Here is a 13366-nt window from a genome sequence, read left to right on the forward strand (position 1 = left end):
GGGATTAGTGCCTTCATAAGAAGAAGAATAGAGAGAGATTTCTCTCTCTCTCCATGAGCACACAGCAAGTCTACAAGCCAGGAAGAGAGCCCTCCCCAGGCCCCCAACCATCATTGGCAGCCTGATCCCAGGTGTCCAGCCTCTAGAACTGGGAGAATAAATGTCTGTTGTTTAAGCTATCCAGCCTATGGCATTCATTCTCGCAGCCTAAGCAGGCTAGGACACCACAGTCGCAGCAGCCAGGGCACAGCCTTGGCCTCTGGCAGACGCACCAGCGGCTGCTCCCCTGCCCCCTCCTCAGCAGGAGGGACAGGCCAGGAGGGCAGAGTGTATGACGACATTTTTAAAAGGTGAGGTAAATTGCTGGAGCCCAGGTATGACTGATATGAGGAAAAGTGAGAAGAGAAGCTTTATATTGGGGCAGAGGTGGGTTTGTATTTTGGTTTATTTGGTGCAAACCTGGGGAGAGATGGTGCACAGGAAGCTGGGATTCAGGACTGAGGCCAGAAAGTGACGAGTCCTGGCCACAGAAGCCCCAGGGCTGGAGGTCTGCTGGGCTGCCCAGCAGAGGAAACTACTATGTCATGAGATGTGGATCTGAGGCAAAGCTGAGGCAGGTGGGAAGTGTGGAAAGTATGCGAGGAAGCAGGAGCCTGTGGAGACCCTCTCCTGGGGATGGGGCAGGGGGAGAGGCTGAAGATGAGGGTGGAGTGGGATTGGTCAAAGATGAAGGAATTCAGGACCCAGAGAAGGCGGTCTTGGAATGGCCCAAGCCTGGAAGTCTTCCATCACTGAATGAGAAAGGGGGACCATTCAGGGAAAGCCCTCACTCGCTGAGTGACCTTGGGAAAAACAGTTTGCCTCTCTGGATCTCTGTCCTCATTTTTGAAGAATTCAAAGGAATTCGGTGAATTCATTTGAAGAGTTTAGACTAGGTGAACACTCAGGTGTCATCCAATTTTAATGTTCTGAGATACTTGGATGGGATGGAGAACTTTGAGTAGGATCTAGAAGGATGAGAATGAAGTTATATTTGGGCACTGAAAGGGTAGTGGCCCAAGTATGAAGATTAAAGTTATATTTCTGGATTCAGATCCTAGTTTTACCACTTACTAATTGTGAGACCTTGAGCAAGTTACTTAAAATATCTAAGCCTCAGTTGCCCCATCAATAAAATGGGAATAAAAGCAGCACCTTTCCCAGAGTTGAGGTGAGGATTAGATAACCTAGCAACACGTGTAAAGCACTTAGCACAGCATCTGATGCTGAGTAAGCACTCACTAGGTATTAGCATTAATAGTAAGATACTAATTTATATCGGAGGTTTTAGTTACAGTTGGTCAGCTATCTTCTCTCTGCTGCAGCCACAACAGGTAAAGGTTATTTTAAACCAAAGCACAGATTTACGTTACATTTTAGGGGTAACTTGGGTAAAGTTATACAAGTAACTAAGGGCAGTTAGGTGCTGTCTTTCTCTAAAGGCTTTTAAACGAAAGGCCAGAGCAACAAGCTGTGCCCTTGCTTAATGCATTCATGTGTATCTGTGGCCACTCTGATGTATATGGTAATGTTAGCATCTGGTAAAAACCAGCAACCAACCAACCAACCAACCAACCAACCAACAAACCAGCAACCAACCAACCAACGAACCAGCCACCAAACAGCCATCCAGCCAACCATCCATCCATCCAGCCAGTCAACTAACCAACCAACCAGCCAGCCAGCCAGCCAGCCAGCCACCCACCCACCCAACCAACCAACCAATAAGAACAAAAGCGAGCACATTTGCTATTGTGAAAACAATCACAGCCATGATTTTGTTTCAAAATAGCCAACTGAACCACAAATTGAACTTCAATCATATTTAGAAAAATGTTAAGGGTCCCCAAACGTGGTCAAAATCCATCAGTCGGAGAGGCACCCAAGGCTGATGAAAAGAGCCTTCAACCTGGAATAAAATGTACTAGGTTAGCCTCCCGGCTCAACTGCTTCTTGGCTCTGTGAGTTTGGGCAAATGACCTTGCTTCTCTGAGCTGGTCTCTCATCTTTAAAGTGCGATGTTTGGACCAGGTGATCTCTGGTCCCTTCGTCAAAATGCAGAGCCTGGTCCCCGGACGACGGCAGGTATCACGAAACAAGCAAACAGATACGAGGACAGTTAGAACCACAGGACCACAGAGATTGGACATGTCCTCTCCAGCATCTCGCCACTGACCTCCTGTCCACCGCCATAAGCCCTAGTCTCCAGCCATTCCAGAACGTTCTCCAGTTTCCCCATGGACTGTCAGACTTCTTGGATTTTGCACCTGCTGTCCTACTGTTCTCTTTGTCTGAAGTGCCCTATTTTCCCTTCATTCACAAACATTTAAAAAGTGTCTGGGGCTTCCCTGGTGGCGCAGTGGTTGAGAATCCGCCTGCCAATGCAGGGGATGCGGGTTTGTGCCCTGGTCCGGGAAGATCCCACATGCTGCGGAGCGGCTGGGCCCGTGAGCCATGGCCGCTGAGCCTGCGCGTCCGGAGCCTGTGCTCCGCAACGGGAGAGGCCACAACAGTGAGAGGCCCGCATACCGAAAAAAAAAAAAGTGTCTGATACTCTGTTGTAGTTACCAAGCTACCGGGCCCTTCTTTGGCTCTGGAACTCCTGCTCACCCACCAAGGCCCAATCAAAATGGCACAACCTCCAGGGAGCTCTCCTGCTCACACCCCGTCCCATATTTCCACCTCTTATCCAGAGTGGCTTTCAACTTGGGGACTCTAGGACTTACCTTCCTGTCCTGCAGACAGGCTGCTTTGGGGATGATGAGTCTGACAGAGCCCTCTGGGCAAGAGTGTTGGTATGTGATAAGGGACCCCAAGAGCTCTCTCAGGTGCTCTGTGTGCACCCATGCCCTTTGGGAGGGTGTCGCAGGCCGGTAGGCTGTTGCACATTGTGAGTCAAGCCAACTTGCATATTGGGGCTTTGGAAGTCAGGAGAAGGATCTGGATTCAATGGGATGGTTACAGGGACCCCCTGGTGCAAGAATGGCTAGGACTCTTCATTTAACTTGGTCAATATAAAAGTCTTCAAAGTTAAGAGGAAGCAAAGCAGGCTGTGAAGGGCAAGGCCCTGACTTCCTATGCTTCTCTGATTTCTCTCATTACCTAACCCAGCCCCAGGCAAGCAGAACCCTCGCCCTTTCAGCATTAGCCTGAGGAATGTTTCCTTAATCCTCCCTCCCGCGCAGGCAGGCCTGCACTTGCCCAAGAAGACAGAAGAAAAGCACCTCCTCTGTGCTCCCGGGGCGTCTGGTCCTTATTACCATTGCTTTTCTTTTGGCCACAACGTAATATTGAAAATAGCTATTTAGGTGTCTGTTGCCCCCATTAGGTTGAAGGCTCCTTGAGGGCAGGGGACCTAGCAGAGTGTTTGACACAAAGACTGGGCTCAATAAATCCCTGCAACAGCCTCTAACCTGGTCCCCAACCCCTCATCCACACAACAGCCAGCGTTATGGCCAAACATAATTCATGTGTCACTACCTGACGAAGACCCTCCAGACTTTCTCCAGTGCTTTTTGTCACCCAGGTCTCATTTCCATTGTCACCTCCCCAGGGAAGCCCTGTCTGGTTCCCCAGCCCAGCTAGTAGTTGTTCTAGCACGTCTTCCTCTTGCAGTGGAGCTCATACCCACCTGGAATGATCTGTTCTTTCTTCCGCCATTTGTTTCTTGCCTGAGTCTCCCTAAGCATAAGCTCCAGCCGAACAGGGACCTGCTGTGTTTTACGGGCTTGTGACAGTGTCCTGCCTACCGGGGTCCTTTAATGAATGAATAACTGATGAATGTTGGTTTAGTAGAATTGAGTTACTGTTTGCTAACTGAAGGGACCAACAGCTAAAAAGTGAGATGCTTGTGATGGAGGGTGGGGGGAACTGGCAACAAATATGCCCCATCACAGAAGGCTTTGGAGACCTTGCTGTGGAGAGGACATGCTCCCGCTTCTCTTTTCCAGGCTCAATGCTCTCAAGCCCTTCAACTGTTTCCCTTTGTGATTTTCTCCTTTCATTGTTAATGGGCATCTTGAAAGCTGAGCATCTTTTGTTTTGGAGGCATCATCCCTGGTGAGATGTGACCCTGAGTTACATCTCAAAGGCATTCCCCTCCCTGGCAGCACCCAAGCACCTTGGGACTGCACCTCAGCCCTGAGACCAGGAGGGCAGAAAGCAGCAAGTGAGGGAGAGACTCAGAGAGAATGTAGGAAGGGAAGATAGAGAAAGAGAGGGACAAACCAAGAGGGAGAGGGAGAAGAGAGGAGGGGGATGGACGGAAGTGAGCTGGGTTGCCCCGTGCCCCAAGCCGGAATCCTGCCACCTTGATGCACCCGTCCGGGGATCATCCTCCTCTTCAGCCCTCGCCTCACGTCTTGGCAACAGTCCCCCTCTCACTGTACAATCTCACCATACATGTGACAATTCTGGGTACATGGGCAAAAGTGGGAGAGTTCGCAGAGAAAAGGGAAACCCTGGGACGCTCACAGGAGGCCAGCCGTCCCCTGGTGTCCACTTTCCCTGTCTTGTGTGTGCAGTGGGGACCTCTGAGGACAGGGGTTGGGGGTCCAGTTTGGCCAGGAGGATGACCTGAGTCTTGGGGTAGAGGAATTGTTTCAGGCCTGAGTCCCAAGAGGCAACAGGACTTGAGCAACAAATTGTTTCAGTTCTGTTGTCCCTTTGGTAATTGGAGTGTCAAAATCTATGACACTGGGCTTTCTAAACCATGTTTTCAGTAATTCCTGGGAGGGGGCAGGGTGTTGAGGTTGGATTCTGGAGTGTACTTCACAGAAGGGCTTGTGTCAGGCTTGCGTAAGATTGCCTCAGCCGGCTGGTGAAAGCTGAGGCATTTCTTTCTGGCAAGGTCTTGGGAAACAGCACACAATTCTCTTCTTCCTCTAGGGGTTGTGGGGCATGCCTGCCTTGCTGACTTGGGGCCTGGGTAGTTTGAGACCCTGGCTGAAGGCATCATCTTCTCTGAGAAGTACCACCTCGGGCTCTCCTAGCCTCACCTGGACTATCGCAGCAGCCTCCTAACCTGTCTCATTTCCACCCCAAATCATCCCACACACCAGAGACAGACTTTTCTAAAATACAAGTATGATTATATCATTTCCCTCCCCAAACCTCCACTGCTTCTGCCCTCCGTTCTCTGGATGAAATTGTAGCTCTGTGGCCTAGTGTCTGTCCCCCTCTCCTCTGCATCTCCCACCTCCCCCTTTTCCACCCCCAGGGGTCCTCATTGTTGCTCAAACCCCACATCTGACCACGTCCAGGCCTTTGCACACGTGCTCTCCTCCTCCTGAAGCATCTGCACGTTTTTCCCGGGATGCCTGTGGCCACCAGGCTTAACTCATGCCCCGCAGGGAGACCGCCCAGCTGAAGGACAGCCCTCCTATCTCTAAGCCTCACAGAACTTTATCCCTTTCTGGCCTTTCATTTTTTTATATCGGAATCATTTGAGGAGCTGTCTTGTCTGCCCTGCAGTCCTGGGAGTTCCTTAATGACAGAATGAAGCCATATTTATCATGGGGGCCCCTCAGAGCATTATACAGAGCCCGACATACAGCAAGTCTGGTGTTAACGTCTGATGAGTGAATGAGAAGACAAATGAGTAGATGCTATAAGAATTCATCTCTGTGGCCAGTTCTGGAAGCATTTCATACCACCGAGGCCCCAGAACATGTTCTGAGCGTTGTTAAGCCTCTGGGCAGCATCCAGCAGCTGCCATTGTACTTCTTCACCATGCCCAGAAAGGTACACAGAAGTTCAGGTTCCACTGCCAAGGAGGGCAACTCCCTCTTATAGGAACTGAGGGACAGGCATCTGACAACAGGCTTTCTCTGTTCTTTAATCACTGTTATGCTGGGGAACCCCCAAAGCTTTTGTTCCTTGAAAGGACTCATTAATCCTAGAGGTAGTCAGCAATTTTCACTTGGAGTGGGAATCTTAACCTTCACCCTGACACTCTTATTCTTTACCTGAGGGAAGAATCCAGCTCTTCTCTACTCAATAAAACCAGTCTTTTTGGGGGTGAAGGGGACTAATGGGATGGAAGGGCTAAGTCACCTCGATCAGCTCTTTTTTAAGAAAATCCTACAGGGCTTTGTGAAAGTGGATTGCTGTAGACCTTCCCGCGGGGCCTAGAACAGCCTCCTCCTCTCAGACCAAGCTAGCAGAGAGATAGGCAAAAGGGGGAACACTTGGGATCAATGAAGCTCTGTCCCCTGCCATCCTGATGCCCAGTGGCTCCACCATCTCCTGGCCTCCAGATCGCCAGACCAAGGGCACAGCCTTCATGCCCAAAGCAGTCCCCACCTTACCCTCTCCTCATGCAAGCTCCAGCTTCACCCTCCAGCTCCACAGGGTCCTAGGACCACCCTAACTTCCCTTGCCCATTTGAAATGCTCACTGAGAGCTTTTTCCACGTTGGTACCTGGGGACATGGGACAAATCAGCCATTGTCCCTGCATCCAGGGCCATTGCCAGATTTGCAGATAAGGGGTTACAGTTCCCTATTGCAAGTGCAAAGGTAGACGTACCGGAGAGTTCTACGGGCCTGGAGGAGGAAGCCCCCATGGGCTTGAGGAAGGTGGGTGGTCAGGGGAATCTTCATGGAGGTGGTGACATAGGTTCTAGGCCTTCATGGGCCCTAAGGGACTCACTAGAGATCTCAGGGTGGGGAGAGCATTCCTGGTACAACTGTGTAGAGGCTGTAGAAAGCCTGGATGTGATTTTGAAGAAGTGGATGGGTAGCTGCGTGCGTGGAGGAGGTTAGATTTATTCTGCATCCTCAGTGGTGTGGGAGGAAACCAGGGTTAATGCTTGGCAGGCGTGAGGAGACAGATTTTGGCTCTGTGTAATGAAGGACTTTCTAAGTGTCAGCACCAAAGGAGGATGCTCCCTTACCTGGAGGAGTTCAGGCAGAGCTGGGCCAACCGCATGGCAGGGATGCTGGGGAGAATCACTCAAGCATGAGGGTGAGGCAGGTTGGGTTAAACAAATAATGTTCAAACTTTTTTCAAGACAAATCGCTTTATTCAAATGGAAGCTTCTAGTGTGCAGCAGATGAAGGCAGAACTGGTAAGACTGAATAAAGCTGAGGAGGGGGCTCCAGAGTCCCATCCCCTTGCTGCCCTTACCTTCCAGTTTGAGATGCCATGATGACATCCAGAAACTTCTGGATTTTTTTTTTTTTTTTTTTTTTTTTTTGCCGTACGCAGGCCTCTCACTGTTGTGGCCTCTCCCGTTGCGGAGCACAGGCTCCGGATGCGCAGCTCAGCGGCCATGACTCACGGGCCCAGCCGCTCCCCGGCATGTGGGATCTTCCCGGACCGGGGCACGAACCCGTGTCCCCTGCATTGGCAGGCGGACTCTCAACCACTGCGCCACCAGGGAAGCCCTGGATTTTTTAAAATACATTTTTATTGGAGTATAATTGCTTCACAATACCATGTTAGTTTCTGTTGCACAATAAAGTGAATCAGCCATATGCATACACATGTCCCCATATTCCGTCCCTCTTGAGTCTCCCTCCCATCCTCCCTATCCCACCCCCTAGGTCAATGCAAAGCACCGAGCTGATCTCCCTGTGCTATGCTGCTGCCTCCCACCAGCCAAATATTTTACATTCGGTAGTGTATATACGTCGATGCTACTCACTTCGCCCCAGCTTCGCCCTCCCTCTCCATGTCCTCAAGTCCATTCTCTATGTCTACCTCTTTATTCCTGCCCTACAACTAGGTTCATCAGTAACATTTTTTTTTTAGATTCCATATATATGTGTTAGCATAAAGTATTTGTTCTTCCTATCTTACTGCACTCTGTATGACAGACTCTAGGTCCATCCATCTTTCTACAAATAACTCAATTTCGTTTCTTTTTATGGCTGAGTAATATTCCATTGTATATATGTGCCACATCTTCTTTATCCATTCGTCTGTAGATGGACATTTAGGTTGGTTCCATGTCCTGGCTATTGTAAATAGTGCTGCAATGAACATTGTGGTGCATGTCTCTTTTTGAATTATGGTTTTCTCAAGGTATATGTCCAGTAGTGGGATTGCTGGGTCATATGGTAGTTCTATTTTTAGTTTTTTAAGGAACCTCCATACTGTTTTCCATAGTTAGAGCCTTCTGTTTTTTTTTTTTTTCCCAGTGATTGAGGCATTTTATTGAAGCTTTGGCGACTGGTTGTGGGGACATTTTGCTGGTTTTAATCCCACCTCCTCTCCCTCCTTTCTCTACACCTGCCCCCAAGAAGGGAGCCTGGAGCATGTGGGGAATTTTGGAACATCTATACAGTCAGTATTTGTTGAGAACCTACCGTGTATCAGCCACCTCTCTAGGTGCTCGGAATAAAGCAGAGAATAAGACAGATGCCATGGACTTGACCTCGTGGAGTTCACAGTCTAGTGAGGAAGCAGAGTCATAGACATATTTATGACACATTGTGTGGGCAGAGGGGTTGGGGGGAGCCTACCCTACCTGAGGTATCTAGTCCTGGCCAGGCCACTGGTAGAACCCAGGCCTCCCTACTGCCGGGCCAGCTCTCTTTCTCCTGCACCAAGCTGCACAGCAGGGACGTGAGGGTGGGTTAGCAGGGCTGTCAGGAGATGAGTCTCCCCACCTATGGGATCCCCCAGGGGCTGGGGGCTTCTGAACCCTTCTCCCCAAGCTCACAGCCTGGAGTGGTTCCTGGAAGCACCCTCATACCCTCAAGTTTGAGCCCGGAAATCCCTGTCGCCACAGCAAAGGCTCTTAGAACAGGGCCTACACGGTCCACAGCAGGCAGGCCAGGGGCCAGGCTACAGCCAAGTGGCCTGGGAGGAGCTGGAGTCTGACCGCCGCTCCTGGCTTCATGCTCAGCACTGGGGAAGGAGCTGTGAGATCTAGGCTGCAGAGAAGATGGATTCAAGGCTCTCTGCAATATCTTCACCAATCACCACTGTATGACCTTGAACTGGTCCCTTCTCGACTCTATGCCTCACTTTCTTCACTTGTAACCTGGGGGTTGGATGCTGTTCGTCTTTTCCCAGTACCCCCAATCCTAATCCTATCAGAGTTTTCTCTCTGCTGAAAGCACACGGCAGAGCAGACGACCCTGATTTGGGCTCTGGAGTTTGGAAGGCCCACCCCAGCCCGGTAATGACCCAGTAGGGGGACTTTACGGCGTTGCTCTAAGGCCTGGAGTCCCTTGGATGTCTCTGAAGTGAGTGGTCTGGAGGCTGCTGAGGTGAGGACCAGAGGCAGCAGCTGCAGGGAAGCTGGGAGCCAGGCCAGCCACGAGTTTGCAGAGGAGCCAGGGTTTCTGCTGGCCTGAGGTCTCATCCACCCACTGGGGCCTGGAGGAACCCCGGCCATCTCAGGGAGGTCAGCTTGCCCTCGAGGCTTAGGATAAGAGTCCTCAGGCCTGAGAGGCTCTCTGGACCCTGTGTCCAACCTCCGCCCCTCAGTGGTTAGGCTCTGTAGCTGCAGAGCCAGGGCTGGATCTTGTTTCTTCCAACGGGCAGGCAGGTACCCTTCTCACACTCCTGTCCACCCGGGGCCAGACCCCTGCTTCCCATCCGTGTGCTTACCTACCCCCGTATCCACGGAGGGTCCTAGGTCTGCTGAGAGACACCCAGTGCCCCCGTGGATTCAGAACTCCATTTGTGGGTAACACACCCCATCTGTCCTGGACTTCAGTGTTCCTCCACAGACACGTTCTGTCTAGAGGACTAAGGTTCTGGTAGGAGAGATGGCCGTGTGGAGAGCACTAGGTGAAGAGGGGGTGGGGGCAGGATTGGGGGGTGGCTGGAAGGTTGAGGGGAAGGGAAACTCCCCTTTTGCTTTTTATGGTGACAAGGGCCACTTTGACTGTCTGGACAGAGAGGTCCTGAGCTGGGGAAGGGTGACGGGGACCTAAGCAGGGGGGCCTAGAGTCAGAGGTGGGGAGACGGTCAGGGAGGTGAATCCAAAGGGCCCAGAAGAGACCCACATTTTTGTTGCTTCTTGTTTTGTTCTTACTGAATGCAGACATTGAGGCCCAGTTAAGCCACAGGGCTGTCAAACCCCCAGACCTCCAGGAAGGTCAGGTTGGGAAGCGGGTGGGGAAAGAAGCACACAGAACACTGGCTTGGAGGAAGACTTTATATTTCACCCCCATCTCCCTGCCCTGCAGCTAAGGCAGCCCCGTGGCCCTAGGTGGGCAGGGGCTGGTGGCCTGACCCGATTAGTGGCTGTGGCCGTGATTGCCATGGCTGTGGCCGTGATTGTCATGGCTGTGGCCGTGGCCTGAACCACCAGCCCCGAAGCCTGGCCCGTGCCTGTGGCCTACTCCTGGGGGCGCCGTCTTGTGCATCTCCTCGTGGGAGGCTTCCGTCAGCTTGCCCACCAGCACGGAGAACTCGTGGAAGTTCAGCTCCTTGTCTACATCCGTGTCCAGGTCCTCCATGATCTCGTTTATGGCTTTGTCATCCTTTGTCTCCTTCTGCCGGTGGGAGACACAGGGCAGTCAGGGCTGGGTGTGGTCAGGGCTAAGGACGGGGAGCACAGCAAGTGACCCGATGGCAAAGGCAGAGTGACACCAGGCTCCTGGGCCTCAGTTTGAGCATCTGCTGGACACTTTCTGATTCCTGGCCACCACAATTCTCTCCATTTTACAGGAGAGGAACTGAGGTCGAGTGACTTGCCTGAGGTTACACACATTCATACGTACAGAGATGTCTCCTCATTTGGTCCTTATAACAATGATAGGGAGACTTGGAATCTTCCTTGAGGAAGACTTGAGGAAACAGTTGTACAAACGGTAATTAGCTTGTGCAGATTGACAAGGCTTGGGAGCAGAAGGGTGGACACGCACATTCCGGTCTTGTCCCGTTCCCTCTACTCCTATCCATGTCACGCCCTCTTCTTCCCGCCTCCCCACTCCCTCTCCAGGTTACTACTTAGTGACACTCATTTCAGCCTGCATGGCGGGGAAGCACCCGAGGGAAACGAGATGGGGACAGAGAGCAGTGTGGTGTGATAAGTGTGCAAGGGGGCATGAGGGGAGGTGAAGGATCCAGGCCCCACTGGGTTCCAGCCCCGCCTCCCACTGGCTGGGGCACCCCCGCTGAGGCTCCTCCTGGGAGACTGCAGGTGCCCAGTTCCTCTCCCACGCCCTTCCCACTCTGCAACGCTTCAGCGTGATCTGCTTTTTTGCACCTTTGGCATCACCCTGGCAGATCCCTCGCTCCTGAGCAGCCCGTAGGAGGGGGCCCAGCTTCCCATCCCGGCCTATCTGCTCTGGATGTGGGGCGTGGTGGATGGGGTGGGATAGGGGTCTCACAAAGGAAAACATTGCCCACACAACCTCTTGGCTGTATCCTCTCTTGTCTACCCTGACCGAGCATCCTGCTTGCTGAGGTCTGCAATTTCAGGGAGCTGTCAGCAACCCCAGTACCTCCGACAGCTGCGATTCTCCACCTTTCCAAGGTGGGGAGGGGCTCCAGGCAGGGCTGGCCACCTATCCCGGAACATCTCGCTCCAGGAATGGAACGGAGTCTGGGACCTAGATGTCCCACCCTTCTTAGTCCAGTCTTCTGTGTCCCCAAAGTCACCAAATTTGTAAAGAAAACAAAAAGATCCTGTGGAACGAATCCTCCTTTTCTTAGAGCTGCTTAATCATTTTCAGATCAGGGAAATAAACTAACATGTTACTGAGTGCTTTATACACACTGGTGCTGGGCTGGGTCCTTTCCCACATGCTGTTCATTTGTTTCTTACCAGAGAGCATTTGGATTAGAAAAGCCCTCTGGGGTCTTCCACTCCAAGTCCATCTGAGGCTTACAATCTCATTGGCCTCCTGCCAAGGGTAGTCTTCACTTGCTTCCCCCCACCAAAATTCAGGTCTCAGCTCAAATGTCATCTCCTTAGAGGGGCCCTTCACGTCCATTTAACTAGTCTCCTCTCCCCGTACCCAGCCCACATCACCCACAGTGCTCTCTCTGTTTTTCTTTCAGGTACTTATTGGCTGTGGATCTATCTGTGTTCTTGATTGGTCAACACGTCTGTTGTGTGTCTCTCCCGTCAGGACAGTGGGTCCCGGTGGGCCACTACACGCCCTGCCCAGGATGGGACCTGGCACACTGCACATGCTCAGTCTGTTGGTGCCACCTAACACGGACCACCTCTAGTGACAGTGTCCAAATCCTGTTCCAAACACGGAGCCCACTGCCTCTGGAGGCTAGGTTGAAGGGGCAAGAACTTTTTCCTTGACCATTGCAGACTGCACCCCTATTCTCCATCCTTAGCCCAGACTGTTCGGGTCATTTCTGACAGGGGTCCAGTCCTACCTTGAGAAAGTTTGGCAGCTCTTTTTTCACCAGCTGTTTGAATTCTTTCTTGTTCAGGGTGTCCGGGGGCTGCAGCCGTATAGAGTACTGGTGGAAGATATTGATGATGGTTTCTATGCTGCTTTCCAGCTGCGACAGTTGGTCAGCCATCTTCCTGCACTCTGTTTGAGCAAAGGAGAAGCAAGAGTTCTGGTGCTTAGAAGAAAAGACCATCAAGCTTCCTTGACACCTCCTACTGGCTGCACGCAGGAATGAAGGGAGGAGACAGAATAAAAAGAAAGCAGGGGCTGCAACAGAACTGGGAGATGACCCTATTCCACACATGGTAGGAATGGTTTATAGACTATCTAGGGAGTGCCGAAAAGGAGAGCCTTTGAGGACAGGAGGCTGCAGCAGAACATGACCTAAGAAAACGGGAAGGAGGCTTTAAAGTGAGCAGTCAATCAAGGAGGGCTTCCAGGAGGAGGTTTGAAATGAAGATGGGTGAGGGGAGTAAAGAGTCAGCAGGCAGGCTCCGGCCCCGGGGAAACTGGCAGCTCACTTACCCAAGCCCAGAAGTCACACAGAGGGGTTTGACAGAAAGATGGGGGCCCAGCATTTATAGGCCTCTGGCTGAGAAACTCAGCCTTCTTGCGCGAAGATTGCTTCACAGGTAAGCAGTGTGGTAACCCTGAGCTAGGCTGTGTCATTGCCAGGAACGGGGCTGGGCCGGGACAAGAAATGTTCACAAAGCCCTTTTTGCCTTTTTGTGAAATTCCAAGCCCTGACCTGGAGCTGGTTTGGGAGGAAGCTGGTTGGTTAGTCCACTTCCCCTCCACACCACAGCCCTGCCCTTCCTGAGCAAGCTAGCAAGCTGCCTCTCCTCTGGCACCCCTCTCTCCCCCTGTCCCCGCTGAGGTTGTGCCTTCCCACCTGCAATAGCCAGTGTCTGGTGGTGGGCTGAGGACCCCTGAGGTGGCCAACCCACTCTGTCTCCCCTTGTTGGGCAGTCCAACGAGGATGGCCCTGCCTGGCCCTGTGATGAG

At 52.0% G+C, this 13366-nt stretch overlaps 1 protein-coding gene across 1 annotated transcript; it reads right to left on the reverse strand.

The window, feature by feature from the left end:
* Positions 1-10141: 10141 nt before the first annotated feature.
* On the reverse strand, positions 10142-12985 carry S100A9 (S100 calcium binding protein A9). Its single transcript, XM_060142339.1, has 3 exons — positions 12887-12985; positions 12342-12502; positions 10142-10495 (listed from the first exon to the last, which is right to left on the reverse strand). Exons 2-3 carry the CDS (start codon positions 12489-12491, stop codon positions 10238-10240), a joined length of 408 nt encoding a protein of 135 aa, XP_059998322.1. The 5' UTR covers positions 12492-12502; positions 12887-12985; the 3' UTR covers positions 10142-10237.
* Positions 12986-13366: the final 381 nt, after the last annotated feature.

Source organism: Lagenorhynchus albirostris, chromosome 2, assembly GCF_949774975.1.
Source record: "Lagenorhynchus albirostris chromosome 2, mLagAlb1.1, whole genome shotgun sequence".
In the NCBI taxonomy this organism is placed as follows: Eukaryota; Metazoa; Chordata; class Mammalia; order Artiodactyla; family Delphinidae; genus Lagenorhynchus; species Lagenorhynchus albirostris.